General features: G+C 48.3%; 2 protein-coding genes across 7 annotated transcripts in view; one reads left to right on the top strand and one right to left on the bottom strand.

Annotated features, from left to right (window-relative positions):
- The first annotated feature begins 2159 nt into the window (after positions 1-2159).
- Positions 2160-12730, top strand: ALG3 (ALG3 alpha-1,3- mannosyltransferase). The gene is made up of 9 exons (XM_081008157.1): positions 2160-2391; positions 3612-3711; positions 3861-4008; positions 5284-5444; positions 5848-5968; positions 8055-8260; positions 8963-9040; positions 9868-10011; positions 12284-12730. The coding sequence occupies exons 1-9, from the start codon at positions 2193-2195 to the stop codon at positions 12456-12458; spliced, it is 1332 nt and encodes a 443-aa protein (XP_080864283.1). The 5' UTR covers positions 2160-2192; the 3' UTR covers positions 12459-12730.
- Positions 12731-13405: 675 nt separating this feature from the next.
- VWA5B2 (von Willebrand factor A domain containing 5B2) overlaps positions 13406-15296 on the bottom strand; it is a 250334-nt gene continuing 248443 nt past the window's right edge. For all 6 annotated transcript variants that reach the window (XM_081007757.1, XM_081007755.1, XM_081007760.1 and 3 more), the window contains 2 exons: positions 14633-14744; positions 13406-14124 (listed from right to left, as the gene is read on the bottom strand). In XM_081007757.1, the coding sequence (XP_080863883.1) occupies positions 13465-14124; positions 14633-14744 (772 nt within the window). In that variant the 3' untranslated portion in view covers positions 13406-13464. The remainder of the gene's footprint in view (positions 14125-14632; positions 14745-15296) is intronic.

Here is a 15296-nt window from a genome sequence, read left to right as displayed (position 1 = left end):
CCTGAAAACCACGTGCAGCTTCCGCTTGCCACTTCCTGGTCGGTGGTGGAGAGCTTTGCTTCCGTCTGTTGGGTCTTGCGGGTGGTGGGGTGGGAGACTGGGGGGCGCTAGTCCTCACCGAGGTGGGGCTAGCCCATGCCTGGGGTCTTTGCTACCACGTATGAATGATTCTCTGTGCAAAACCCAGGGAGGCAGTAAACCCGTTAGCTTGCTGCAGAGATAACCCAGGAAAGAGTCTTGCACGGCATCTTAGCAATGCAGCCCTAAGCCGTGTCTACTCGGAAGTAAGTCCCATTGAACTGAACGGGGCTTACTCCCAGGTAAGCGGCGTGAGGTCTGCAGCCTTGAAGGGCTCACAAGTTTATTGCCCACGTATGCTTAGCCTGGTAAAGAAAAGACTTGAGAGGAGATTTGATAATAATCTTCAAATATCTAAAGGGCCGTTGGTGGAAGATGGAGCAGTCTTGTTTTCTCTTGCTATGGAGGGACACGATCCAGTGAATTCAAGTTACAAGAAAGGAGATTCTGACTAAACATCAGGAAGAAGTTTCTGACAGGAAGAGGGGGTAGAGTCTCCTTCCTTGGAGGTTTTTAAGCAGAGGTCGGATGGCCATCTGTCTTGGTTGCAGGGGGTGGGACTAGATACAGTAACTCAGTGTCCCTTCCAACTCTGATTCTATGATACAAATTTGCACTTTTTGTAGTGTTTTCACAATGACTTGTTCCTCATATGATATTGGGCTGGTCATTGGCTATGTGGGACATACTGGGGTGGTTATATGCTATCAGTACTCCTCGCACCTGCAAAATTTTGGGGGCGGACATACTGTTTTGTTTCCATGGCCTGTAACGCTATGCTGAGTTCTTATTAACTTTCTATGCCACAAATGTTATGGGGGTCTTTTTTTTGTCCTGCTTTTGTTGCACTATAGTGAAAGAGTGCCTCTCCAGATAGCAATAATGTGATCCACTTTGTGGGAGCAGCACAGAACAACTCATAACATGGAATGGTATGTGAATGGCCCAGAATAAATGCATGTGGCACTGTGGGTTAAACCACAGAGCTTAGAACTTGCCGATCAGAAGGTCGGCGGTTCGAATCCCTGCAACGGGGTGAGCTCCCGTTGCTCGGTCCCTGCTCCTGCCAACCTAGTAGTTCGAAAGCACAAAGTGCAAGTAGATAAATAGGTACTGCTCCAGTGGAAAGGTAAACAGCGTTTCTGTGCGCTGCTCTGGTTCGCCAGAAGCGGCTTAGTCCTGCTGGCCACATGACCCAGAAGCTGTATGCCGGCTCCCTCAGCCAGTAAAGTGAGATGAGCACCACAACCCCAGTGTCGGTCACGACTGGACCTAATGGTCAGGGGTCCCTTTACCTTTTAAATACACTATTATTGCGTCAATAACATGTTGCAGACTACAGCCTAACAGGATGGCCCCTCTGGCATTTGTCACACATACACATGAATTTGTAAATCTGTGCTTTGAACCCAAAGCTTAAAATACATGACCTTTCACACACATGTATTTGGAGAGGATCCCTAACTTAGCAGAGAGAGAGAGAAAAGTGGAAATCTAGGATAAACTCTGCCTTGCATTGAATCCAACTGAAATACTGGCGGATCCTGCTTTATACCAGAACGGATGGCAACCCTATTCTCTTTTCTCCCTGCATGATGCTTGAATATTTGTTAACCCTAGAAAGCACATCTTGCGTTTTCTGGGCATAAGAAAGCAAGAAGATCCCTGCTGGATCCGACAAAATGCCCACGGGAGGGTTGCACTACTTAGGAGGATCCTGTCCAGCTCTGCAGTTCTGAGATTCTATGAAGTGCCAGCTCAGGACGGCTCACCAAAACTTTAAAATAAAATAAAAACCCTCTTGACAACCACAGCACCAAAAAAATAAAAAATAAATAAATGCAATGGGAAAGCAAAACAGAGACAGCAAAAACTGAAAAGCCTCCCAGGGCTTCGTGGCGTGAGGCTGCTGATGCTCCGCCGCCACCGGGAAGGAGGAGGAAGAGAGCGAAGAGGAGGGAACCTTCCGAGCGCCGGAACTGCCTGCTCCGGGCGGCGGCGGCGGGGGGGCGCGTTTCGCGGTGGCACCACCTGGCTGGGCCGCCAGCAGCCGTAGCAGCAGTAGCAGCTGCCCGAGGGGAGCGTGGCCGGAGCTGGGCGGGCGGCGGGGCGGGATGGCTCCGGGTCCCGCTTCGAGGAGGAAAGGGGCCGCGGGGCCTGCGGGCGGGCTGCCCTTCGTGCGCCAGAGCCTGCGCCGGGCCTGGCAAGACAAGCACCTGGTGCTCTTCGAGCCCCACTACACCCCGCTGGTGGCCGCCTGCCTCTGCCTGGCCGAAGTGGGGGTCAACCAGTGGGTCATACACAGGGTGGCATGTGAGTGGGGGCCCGGGCCGGGGGGCCGGGAGAGTGGCACTGGTGGTGTGGATAAGGGGCAAGGCTTAGGTGGGGTTAGGACCTTCGCCGGGAGGGAGGAATATAGCTCCCGTCTGCAGCTCATCTGGTAATAATAATTAATAATAATAATAATAATAATAATTTACTTATACCACGCCCATCGGGCTGGGTTTCCCCAGCCACTCTGGGCGGCTTCCAACAAAAATTAAAAATACATTAAAATGGCACATATTAAAAACTGAACAAGGCTGCCTCCAGATGTCTTCTAAATGTCAGCTAGTTGTTTATCTCTTTGACATCTGATGGGAGGGCTAGCGTGCTGGGCAGAGGGAACCCTGAGGGATTGGGTTAAGGAGGCAACAGCAGCCCTGCTGGCTGGGTCAAGCAAAAGGTCTCCCTGCAGTGGCCAAGCAGGTGGGAAGACCATGGGAAGGACGTGAGCATAGGAGCTAGCTCCTAGGGGTTGAGGTCCATTTGCCCCCCCTAAAATATTTGAGGGCTCCCCGCCCAAATATTGCCATTCAAATGGTGCGTGCGTGCCACGCTATGTGATTGATTATGCAGGGTGAGGCTTGCCTGCCCCCGCATATGTTATTCAAGTTGGCACCTCTGTATGTGAGGGCAACAACACGTCCCTCAGTTGTGTCCCACAACCCCTACCTTCAACTGGTAGTCGGAGTCAGGTCTCCATAGATGCTGGAGGCAGTATGCAGTGCAGCCATCAGGGGCAGCAGGCATTGCTGGATTCATCGTCCACAGATCTGTCCACCCCCTTTTCAAAACTGCCCCAATTGGCAGCCGTTGCTATGTCTTATGGCAGTGAATTCTGTAGCTGAACGATGCACAGTGGGGCATCATTAACAGGACTACGTGGAGGGTTCCATACATTGTGTAGTCTGGGGTAGTTTTGACGAAGGGCTGGGGCTTCATTTGAGCCAGGGCGTAGTGTGAGAACTGTTCTCGATGCTTGTTGTCCTGGCTGCTAGAGCCCAGCCTAAATAGAAATCTGGCCCAGCCCTTCAAAAACAGGTCATGGCTAAATGCCTTACACAGAGGAACAGCCACCAGGCACGGCTTTGCATGTGTTCTTGTAGACTCGGATAATTTTAGAGCCCTTCTTTTAGATGCAGGCCGTTTTCAGCAGTTGAACTGAACTCCTGTTCGTACTTGATGGTACAGCTTCTGTGCTCTCCCCAAAGATACAGAGATCGACTGGAAAGCCTACATGGATGAGGTGGAGGGTGTTGTCAATGGGACTCTGGATTACACCCAGCTAAAGGGGGACACCGGCCCTCTTGTGTGAGTAACACTGAGCTTGCAATTATAATGCGGGTTTCAGGAGTGGTAGGGTGGGTACATCTCTTAAAGATGGAGTCTGGGAGGCAATAGGGCAGTTTCTCTTGCCTTCCTCTGTAGTTGATCCATTTACCCACTCTCTCTCTCTACAGATATCCTGCTGGCTTTGTTTACATCTTCCTGGGCCTGTATTATGCAACTGGCCGTGGCACCAACATCCGTCTGGCTCAATATCTTTTTGCTGCCCTTTACATTGCCACACTGCTGCTTGTTTTCCGCATCTACAGCCGAACGAGTAAGGTCAGTAGCTCCTACAGCACCTCAAGGAGCACTAAAGACTGTTATTTTTCCTATCACACAGTAGATATGAACCCTTATCCAAACACAGTGCTCATGTGCAATACATGTGGGACCTGAAAATTAAAGGCCAGGAGGAGGATAGCAAGGTTTGGGTGGGTGCAGGTTAAGGTGGAATTCTATGGAGCTGCACTGCTGAACTCTTTATATAGACTGAGACTTCCATGTTCATGATACTGTACACAGCAACCGTAAAAAAATGCAACCTCATATTCCAGTTCTACCACTGAGATCTTCTGTAGGAGCATCGCTGTAGGAGCATTCCCCCCAGGTTGGTGAGGCTCATTTGATTTCAACACAAAGCTGAGCTTTTATAGTTATTGGGCCAAGCCCTGTGAAATGATCTTCCAAAATATATTCAGCAGGCTTCCGAATCTGTATTGACCTTTAAATGATTGCTGAAAACTTTTCTTTGCTGCCAGGCTTATGCAAACAATTAAGACAAAATTTAGTTAGTGTTTTTTTAATAATAAAAAATTATGTGGTCTTTATTTTGTACGTATTCTTGTTGTAAACTGCTTTGATTTTTTAAAATGATGCTTTTGTAGTAAAGGTTCATATAAAACGTGTTCATATGCTGTGAATGAGAGAACACAGCTACAAGTTTTCGGTTCAGCAGTTCTCCCTCTCTTGCACAAGGAGGAAGAGGATCCTGGGAACCTGACCTTACAATTTGAGAAAAAAGCAACTGAGCATGCAGTTGTAGGGAAAAACTTAGGCACTTTCTGCTGAATGCTTGTCTGTTATTATTATTACAACTATTATTTCACCTGCCACGCATTTCTCAAGGCGATGCACAAAATACAATAAAAACAGTTAAAAACAATACAGAAAGCAGCAGCAGTTAAAACTAAAAACCAATGTGAATTGGGCACCCATTGCAGGGACGTATTCACCCAGCTGAGAAATCTTGCCAGAACAAAGCTTTTCAGAAAGTACAGATTGTGGGTGCCTGTCGTATCTCACCAGGAATTTCATTCCACAGAAAAGGGCCGGCCACACTAAAAGCCAGGAGTTAAAGAAGGGGCAAAGTAGCTTCAGTCAGCACAGCTGTCAGCCACTGCCTCTAGGAGGTGCTGGGAGCCCAGTGGGCACACACAGGCTGCACGTTGTTGGAAGACTCCCATCTGTAAAATGGGAACAGTGGCAGCTTGAGTCATTTGAAGCCGCCCCAATGGCAAGTGGGCTTGATTTTCCTCGTTGACACCTCTGCTGCAGGTCCCGCCCTATGTTTTCTTCTTCATGTGCTGCGCCTCCTATCGCATCCACTCCATCTTTGTCCTGCGCCTCTTCAATGACCCAGTGGCCATGGCAATCCTTTTCCTGGCTGTCAACCTCTTCCTGGAGGAGCAGTGGTCCTGGGGATGCTTCTGCTTCAGGTGAGAGCCCCTTTAGAGCCAATCCATCCAATGGGAGGGTATTTTAAACAAACGAGTGGTTCTTGCAGAAGCACAAATAACGGGCACGCCTGATTTTTCTGCTTGCAAAGTGGGAACTTTCAGAGCCAGCTCATTGCTTCCTGTGGTCCATCTAAAATGGCCTTTGCCAGCCTGAGCACCTCCAGATGTTTTGGACTACAACTCCCATCAGCCATCTTGCTGTAGTCCTGTGTAAACTGTAAACCTTGTGGACAAGCAGGACAGACTCTTGCTCTCTGTGAAAGTCTGCTGCTACTGTAGTTCTTAGTCAATGTCAGATGGCAAAAGCAAGGTGCATGGGGACTGGAATGGGCCTTGTATTAACCACAAGGATCAGTGGCACCTTTTATTCTCTCTCCTCCAGCCTGGCGGTGTCTGTGAAGATGAATATCCTGCTCTTTGCACCGGGTCTCCTTTTCCTCCTCCTGCAGCGCTTTGGCCTGCTAGGAGCCATTCCCAAGCTCGCTATCTGTGCAGCCCTGCAGGTAAGGAATGGGAAGATTTGCCATGTCCAGATTCAACCCCTGGTATCTCCAGCCAAAGGGAATGGTAGGCCTAGGAAAGGCCACACGGCATGTCAGAACAGACAACACTTAGTCTACAGTGCCTGGTATTCCCAGGGGGTCTCCCATCCAAATAGTAACCAGGCCTGACCCTGCTTAGCTTTTAGGAGATCAGGCATGACCATAGGCGGTATGACCATGTTGGTTTGCAAGCCCCCTCCATAGAGGCTGGCCCCTCTCACTGTCCTCGGAGCTTGCTTACCGGTAACCTCCTCTGGCTGATATCCAGACAGACCAGGGAGATTTTGATAGGCGACATTTTCCCAAGCGTGGGTAAAATGCACAACCCCTCTCTCCTGCTTCCGCAGGGGAAAGAAAATAAGTCAGAAATCTATTTACATGATGTTTATTTCTGACATTACAGCACTAGAGAAAAACACGTCCTTTCAGTTCAGTTCTTCTAGCAAGTCTGACAAACTTCCTGAACATGCGCAGTCGGAAGGTTTCAAATTACACTCTTCACAAAGACTTATCCAGCCTGTGAACGTCCGGGGAAATTCTTCTTTCCCACAGATAGGCGCATCATGTGATGTCAACAATCTGGCTGTCTGCAGCTGTGATGTTTCAATATACTGACAGACCATAGGCCATACTTGTCTGATTCAGTTACTACCTAGTGACAGCAGAGCTAGGTCAAGGTGAAATACTTTGAAAATATACATAGCTGTGATCCTGTCCATTGGATCATCAGGTTTTAGTTTTTAAAAAGTTTCTAGCTCTCGTTGTTTCTGCAAATATGCAGGCAGAAACAAAGAAAGTATGGATGAGGCTTCCAGTGATCATGGTGAGACTCCTGTCCAAATATATATACAGTGGTACCTCAGGTTACATACGCTTCAGGTTACACACACTTCAGGTTACAGACTCCGCTAACCCAGAAATAGTGCTTCAGGTTAAGAACTTTGCTTCAGGATAAGAACAGAAATCGTGCTCTGGCGGCGCAGCGGCAGTGGGAGGCCCCATTTGCTAAAGTGGTGCTTCAGGTTAAGAACAGTTTCAGGTTAAGAACGGACCTCTGGAACGAATTAAGTACTTAACCAAGGTACCACTGTATATCCATATCACCCTGCTCCATCTCTAGCATTTTCTCTCCTTGTCCTTGTATTCGTGAATTTGTTTTGTGTGGTTGCACATCATTCCACGAGTTCAGTGCATGTGAGCGGTTACACTATACTCAGTGCATAACACTCAATTGCACAAAGCAAATAGTGGGTGTTTCCCCTGGTGTTTTATTTCTTAAATGGAAGGGAGAAATGCAATTTATGAAGGATGCAGGCAAGTATGTTTCCCCTCAAGCAAACATTAGAGAAGGCAGTTAATGTTGGCCAAGCTCACAGAGAGCTTTTTTGGCAAGGGAAACCTCATCGCTAGGTGCACATGAGGTTCAATTACTGTCCAACAGCCATTAAGAGGAGGCAGCCCAAAATAAATGCAGCAGGTCTTTTGGAACTGATGCCGGGAAAGAAGCTGAACTGCAGCAAGAGCACCCCATAGATGAAAGGAAGAAGGGAAGCAGAGATGGGAGGGATGGGCCAAGCAGTATTTTCACACCTGCATGCCTTCCTCACAGCTGCATTGCATCATGAGTTTTGTAGGTTTAAAGCAGCAGAAGTAACTAGTAGCTTGTGTACCTGATGCTCCAGCATTTTGCTAAAAATAATAAAGCACTTCCTGGGTGAATGTGCAGCAGAGCCTATGAAGCAACATGACATGTCTCTAATTTTGGAACACAGAGTTGTATTAGCAGAACCTGAACCTGATTTCTGGCTTAGGTGGCAATATCAATCAGCAGTGACACTGGCTCATCTGCTGCTGCAGCTGCAACAAAACATGTCTTTCCTGTTTTACTTCACCCCCTCAGGCTCACACCGTCATTGTCTTCCAAGAGAGACAGATACCTACAAGTGAAGCTGGCAGACTGAAGAATTGCAGTGACCTCAGCTTCCACAATTTGCTGCATGTTCATGTTCTTTGTGGGAGAATTTTAAGGCACAGTTGCTTCTTGCAGGTTGTTTTGGGGTTGCCCTTCCTGATGGTGAATCCTGTTGGGTACGTGTCCCGTTCCTTTGATCTGGGCCGACAGTTCCTCTTCAAGTGGACAGTTAACTGGCGATTCTTGCCTGAAGAAGTTTTCCAGCACCGGACATTCCACCTGGCACTGCTGGCTGCCCATTTGGCTGCCCTGGGGCTCTTTGCACTGAAGAGGTGGCACAGGTGAGATGGTGGCGTTGTCACTGTGCTTGGGGGGCAAGTACGTGTGAAAGTCAAATCTCGGAGAATCAGGCTCACAATTTATGGGCTCTTGGAGAGAAAGAGATTTTGTTGTTGTTATAGCTTGTCAAGGAGCAGTCTTCTAATTCTCCAGCACTGGCCTGATACAAAGCAAGAGAGAAAATGGGACTTTGGGGGCACATACACAACCCGCACAAGATTAGCCTTTTCAGGATTCTGCTTCAGTTCAGTGCAAGGGTGCAGAAACCACTTGCACTGAAAGTCAGTGTCATGTAGTGCACAGAATGTGAAAGCTGGGGCAAGTTCTGGGTTCGCATCCCTACTCACCCATTTGAAGCTTAGTCATAAGAACAGCCCCACCTGATCTCAGCAGAGGTCCACATATCCTAGGATCCTGTTTCCAACGGGGTGAGCAAATGCTTACAGGCATTTTATATGTAGGGTGTGGAAAGCAGCAGCTGTTGTCTGTTTTTTGCCCCAGCACCTAGTTTTAAGAGAGAAACTGCCTAGTTGGAGATCTCCTCTGTCACTCTCTCAGCCTAACCTGTCTCATGGATTAAGAAGAGGTTATGCTGAACTGCCCTGAATAAGAGCTTACACTCCCAGCAGGAAGGGGTCCGCTTTCTTATGGATCACAACAGTTCTGCTTCTCTCCTCTCCCCCCACCCTGCCCCCAAACTGCAGGTGTGATGAAAGCATCCTGTCACTGCTGAAGGATCCAGCTGAGAGGAAGAACCCTCCGCAGCCCCTCTCAGCCAATCATATCCTTTTGCCAGAGTGGTGGGGATGGTTTGCCACATGGTAGATGATTTGTGTGATGGTACAAGAACGGCCCTTTTCTGTGGTGGGCCCCCACTTGTGGAACTCTCTCCCTGGCGAAGCTTGCTTGGCACCAAAGTTACTTATCTTTAGGCCCCAGGTAAAAACTTCCCTCTTCTCCTAGGTCTTTGGATAATTAAACAATTAACTGCAGGGTGGTGGTGGTATAGTTTTCATTATGGTATGTATGTTTGTGTTTTTAATATTGTAAATTGCCCCGTGATCCTCCAATGGAGCGTGGTATAAAAGTTTAATGAATAGTAATTTATAAAAGGGTGGGACGCGGGTGGCGCTGTGGTCTAAACCACTGAGCCTAGGGCTTCATGATCGGAAGGTCAGCGGTTCGAATCCCTGTGACGGGGTGAGCTCCCGTTTTTCGGTCCCAGCTCCTGCCAACCTAGCAGTTCAAAAGCACATCAAAGTGTAAGTAGATAAATAGGTACCACTCCAGCGGGAAGGTAAACGGCATTTCTGTGTGCTGCTCTGGTTTCGCCAGAAGCGGCTTAGTCATTCTGGCCACATGACCCAGAAAAACTGTCCATGGACAAATGTCGGCTCCCTCAGCCAGTAAAGCGAGATGAGCTCCGCAACCCCCGAGTCGTTTGGAACTGGACTTAACTGTCAGGGGTCCTTTACCTTTACCTTTAATTTATAAAAGGGCATGGAAAGAGCCGAGCTTCCACAATCTTGATGCTCCTCCATTCCAGAGCTGCAGTGGATTTGAACTTTCAACTTTGCGCATTGCAACCTTCCCTTAACCAAAGGCCACAGGTAGTCTTTGCTCTCTTCACTTCCAACTTCATCGGCGTTTGCTTCAGCCGCTCCTTGCACTACCAGTTCTACGTCTGGTATTTCCACACTCTGCCCTACTTGCTCTGGTGCACGCCTCCCAAGAAGCTTGCTCATCTGCTAAAGTGCGTAGTGGCAGGGGGCGGGGAAGGGAGACGAGTCAAGGGGACTCAGGGTCATGCCAGCTATATGCCTATTTTCTCTGTGCAATCAGATCCATGTAGTTTGTAGGAACTGCATTGCAATTTTACAGAATTTACAGCATACATGCCTGTGATTCCAGCACATGCTCACTTGATCATGATTACAAAGAGAACATCAAAACAAGTGAGTGGGGTGGGACTAGTGGGAGTTAAGCAATGTGCCGTAAAATTACATTTCAAATAATTTGCACATCTTAGACACCAAAAAAAATCTGGATGAAGAGGGAAGCTGCCACGTGGTGCCTGGAATAAAGACATTTTAAAAAATAGCTCAGCTTGCTGCAGAATTTTGATGGATTAGGGGTGAAGCAGGGAGTTCAGCTTTCCACCTCCACTTATGAAAACCTTGATGCAGGTGCCACTGTAACATAATTCATGTAGGAATCTAATCAAAACTTTTTATAAAAAGGCCCGTATATTTAGGGGGAGGTTCAGAACTCTTTATTGGCACATCTATTTGTTTTAAGAATGTATAAACAGTTTCCTAATCAATGTTTTCCAAAGCAGAATGCAGTATATGTACACAAATCCGAAAAACAAACTTTGAAATCATTGAATTATCCAAACTCTGTATACATTATAAAATGGCCAAGTCACACTTCAGAGATGGCTGTCTTAAAAAGAAAGTTTTCAATAGCTACCTATATTTCAGTTGGATGCCGGTTCCAGAAGGCTGGAGCTGCAGCTTTAAAGGCCTGATATATTTAGTGATATCAGGTGTACTTCTGGGGCATACAGAACTCTTAATGATGCCCTGTGAGAAGAATGCAATTGCCAGAGAGGAGCATGTGGGGCAAGGCTTAAGTTTCTCAAATCTCCTAGCCCTAACTTGTATCATTTTAAATGCTAGAAGCGAAACTTTTAACTGAGCCACATAATGAATTAGAATCATAGAATCATAGAGTTGGAATAGACCACAAGGGCCATCGAGTCCAACCCCCTGTCAAGCAGGAAACACCATCAGAGCACTCCTGACATAGGGTTGTCAAGCCTCTGCTTAAAGACCTCCAAAGAAGGAGACTCCACCACACTCCTTGGCAGCAAATTCCACTGTCGAACAGCTCTTACTGTCAGGAAGTTCTTCCTAATGTTTAGGTGGAATCTTCTTTCTTGTAGTTTGGATCCATTGCTCCGTGTCCGCTTCTCTGGAGCAGCAGAAAACAACCTTTCTCCCTCCTCTATGTGACATCCTTTTATATATTTGAACATGGCTATCATATCACCCCTTAACCTCCTCTTCTCCAGGCTAAACATGCCCAGCTCCCTTAGCCGTTCCTCGTAAGGCATCGTTTCCAGACCTTTGACCATTTTGGTTGCCCTCCTCTGGACACGTTCCAGTTTGGCAGCCAAATGCAGTTTCTTAGCAGAGGTGTTATATATTGTTGGTGGGGTGCCCCAGCCATCAGCCTAGCTGCATTATTGTAAGCTAGCTGCAATTTCTGGATTGCTCAAGAGAAGCCCCACATAGAGGGCACTGCAGTAATCCCGTCTTGAGAGTTCCTGATGCCTGGATCACAATAGTCATAGCTGTCTCGCCAGATGAAGCTGATAAAAGGTGCTCTTAGACACTGAGGTTACCTGTGCCTCCAGCGACATATATGGATCTAGGAGTACCTTTGCTGAACCAGAACTGAGGGCAGGGTTGGGGGTGGCAAAGAAGTGAGTGCTAAGTTCAAGATCCTGGTTCTGGTGTAGAAAGCCCTCTACATTGTGGTACCAGGATACCTGAAAGATCATCTCATTTCTTACATACACAATTGATCACTGCTCTGCAGGTGAGGGCCTCCCACAAATAGCCTCTTATCAGGTCTGTTCTGCACAATAGCTGAATTGTGCTTTTAGCATTGTGGCACCTCCCCTTTGGAATGCCTTCCCCTTGAATATTGGGTAACATCTCTGTTGTTGTTTTTATGGCGCCTACTGAAGACCTTCCTTTTTCAACGAGCCTTTTAAGCTGAGCTCTTTCCGAGTCTGAATCTGTGCTGGAATAGTTTTAAATATGTTTTGTATTGTTTTATCTCTTGTTTGCTGCCCTGGGCTCCTTTGGGAGGAAAGACTGAATATAAATGTAATAAACGAACAAACAATTTTTAAGAGTAAAAGTGAGGGAAGGAGAAAAACCCACTCCTCCTGCTACGACAGCCTTATGTGACTTCTTGAACAATGTCCTATTTGTTTTTTCCTCTCCCTTCAGGGTGCTCATTCTAGGTTTGATCGAGCTTTCTTGGAACACGTACCCGTCAACAGTTTACAGCTCCGCCGCCCTACATGTTTGCCACGCCATCATCCTTCTCCAGCTCTGGTATGGGACGGAGCCCTCCATGACCTCCCAGGAAGTAAAGAAACAGCCTTTGAAAAAGGCCGAGTGAAAACTGCACAAGAGGAGCTTCCCACAGTGAGAGCATGAACAAGATGGTCCAGGCATGGATGTTGCTCTGGGTCAGATGCTGATGGACCACTTCCATTCCCTCCTGCTCTGGAGGACCTCTTGCTCAAGTGTAGGCACTGCCTCCTAGCCCAGAAGGGGGGTGGTGTGTGGATGGGAAAGAGTACAATCTGCATACCTGCTGGTGGTAATGTGGAACAGCTTAAATAAAATCAGCCAGGGCTTGGCGTGAGGCCTCTTGCCTCTGTATTTTGACTTTGGTCTCGTGGCTGCACTTCATTTGCTTTTAAAGCAAGCTTCTTGGCCTTTTAAATGTGGATAACACTTGAGAACAGGTGGACTTAAGGTTGTATCCAACACCGTCCCATTAGTGCAAGGACTTCCGCTCGCACAATGGAACTGCCCCTCCCTCTGCTCCCCCCATCCACCCACTAAAGCTGTTCTGTAGATTTTTCCCAACTCTCCTGAACAAATTAGCGGGCAAGGGGTGCACGGAGAGGGATGGGAAGTTCGGTTCTGCAAGTGGAAATCTGTGCACCAATGGGATGACTTCATCTGATACAACCCTAAGTAGTACAGTCTTGGTATGAGGGTGAGCTGTGGGCAGGAATAGGAGTGTTGCTTTTTACTGGGAATAAGCTAATTTTCTGCTGTGGTGGAAGGAGAGCCTTTCCTACTCATTTCAGGAGTCAAGGCTGTGCAAAACAGGCTTGCAAAACACTCCCTGTGGGGGACCTCTCTCTTCCCTTTTTTGGACATACGGTAATCAGGCCAACCCAACAGACGAGGGTAATCAAGAGACTAGCCCTGGCTCTCTATAGCAACTCAAAATGTCAGTAATTTTGGAGGTATCTGGAAAAAGCATTGCTGGTGTGGACACAGTGTTGCCCAAAGACCTGGGCAATGAAAGAACACGCTGCTGCTCTAGACTCTGATCGCGTCTCTTTATTGGCACCCTCAACCAACGGCCTGGTCTGCTCACTACTCCTTCACACGTTGTTTGGGTTGTAACACAGCATGTTTAGCTTGATGTTCTCATCCCAGTGGCGGAGCAGCAGGAAGAGTTGACGTGCTGCCCCTTTGAGAGCGGCGACATCCACACCTTCTGGCAGCTGCTGTGCCCGCAGCCAGGAATCGGCCTTGGCTGCCAGCAACTCCCACTCCACAAAGAACCCGGCACAGCGGTGCTCCAGCCAGGCCAAAGCCACAGCTGTGGCCCAGCTCATGCTCTCCAGGTCCCCTTCCTCTGCATCTGGGCACATCTCCTGCAAGCTGATGCTCACTTCAGAGGCATCCGGTGAATGGTCGCAGGCGTCTGTCTCGGAGCCACGCCCGCTGTCTGCCTGTGCCCACACAGCAGCGCTCAGCACCTCTGAGCAGGTGCTGTGTGAGTGTGGCGATCCTGGCTCCACCGCTCCCTCCTTGCTTGTTCCAACTACTTCACCGCCATCCGGGGAAGGCTGGTTTGCTGTTAGCCTTGGGCTGGCCTTGGCTATGAGTGCCCAAGGGGAGGTGCTGGAGGCAGGGCTGAGGCTGGCACGGTGGGAGGCATAGGGAGAGGCCCGGCGCAAGCGGTCCAGTGGGATCTGAACGACCTCCGAGAAACACTCGGTCAGCTGGAACATGCCGGGTGCCTGCTGCAGCCGCACCTGTTACAAGGGAGATGTTGGATGTGCATTTAAGCCAACCTTCTGAGTCCCTTAACAGTTCAGTGGGAAGTGCTTCTGTGCAAGTTCAAAGCTGTTTTGCAACTCCCTTTCATTTGAGAAGGTTTGTGCAGCAGAGATTTTTATGGGTTGTGCCAAGGCTAGGGAACCTTTAGCCCTCCAGATACTGCTGGACTACAACTCCCATCATCCCTGATCATACACACTGCTGGCTGAGGGCGATGGGAAGTGTTGTTGGGAACTACATACTCTTCTGGTTCATTCAGAACAGTCTTATTTGTTCTGTAATAGCAATGATTTTATCTGTTATATAATTGCATATTAAACTGTTGAAACCTGCCCTGGGGCCTTATAGTGAAGGGCAGGGAAGAAACCTTATAAATATAATTAAAAGTCCAGCAGAAATCACATAAGATGGGCAACCAATGTGGGATAAAACGATGCTGCAGTGATCTAGGCAGTGGAAATGGAGAGGGGAAGAGAGGCTTACCAGTGGGAGATAGTCCTGAATGGCACTGTCACAAGAGGAGAGTTCGCTTTCAGGGGTCAGACACTGGGGACGCAGTGCCAGGCCTTGACCCCGTCGCCGGCTGATGCTGAATCTGCAGAGACCAGAGTCACCCAGGTGAAATGTCATGGTGATGTCACCAGTTTGTTCGATCAGGCTAGGGGCTCTTATAGTGCAGCCTTCTGTTTCTTACAGTGGCCAAGCAAAGCTGGATGGGCCAAGCAAAGCATCTGGTATACTGCCTCCATTCATAGGGGTAGTTCTCAATGGCTCTTAACCTTGATAAGACTGGGCCCTGCATGCACTGAGAAAGATGGACTGCAGGCCAGCTTCCTCTAGCCCATGCCAGGTTAACTGTAGCAGAGTACAAAACTGTCCTTTTTGGTGGAGCCTTCCACCCTCCCGTGTGGGGCTCTATATATAATGGAGGTGCTCAAGCATGTTTATATTAGCAGGTACAGGGTGGGTTGGAGGGTGTGGTTTTCCTCTCTAGGAAGGATTATCTTTTGAAGCTTTAACAGGCTTCAAAATGTGTTGTAAAACCCCAAATGCTGGGTGGAAGACAATAACATTACTCATAGAAAATAGAGCTTCAGCATCTCCGTTGCTCCACAAAGATCTAGTAGTGGAAGCAACTGTGTCTTCT

Source organism: Podarcis pityusensis (genome assembly GCF_964106645.2).
Source record: "Podarcis pityusensis genome assembly, chromosome: 5".
In the NCBI taxonomy this organism is placed as follows: domain Eukaryota; kingdom Metazoa; phylum Chordata; class Lepidosauria; order Squamata; family Lacertidae; genus Podarcis; species Podarcis pityusensis.
The sequence above is the reverse complement of the archived record's forward strand: the minus strand, read 5'-3'. Positions and strand labels throughout refer to the sequence as shown.

Excerpts from the sequence above, each read along its gene's own strand:
- ALG3 (XM_081008157.1), top strand. The coding sequence starts at position 2,193 with ATGGCTCCGGGTCCCGCTTCGAGGAGGAAAGGGGCCGCGGGGCCTGCG. Across the intron at positions 4,009-5,283 it reads TCTACAGCCGAACGAGTAAG|GTCCCGCCCTATGTTTTCTT; the intron begins GTCAGTAGCTCC and ends CCTCTGCTGCAG. Across the intron at positions 5,445-5,847 it reads TGGGGATGCTTCTGCTTCAG|CCTGGCGGTGTCTGTGAAGA; the intron begins GTGAGAGCCCCT and ends TCTCTCCTCCAG.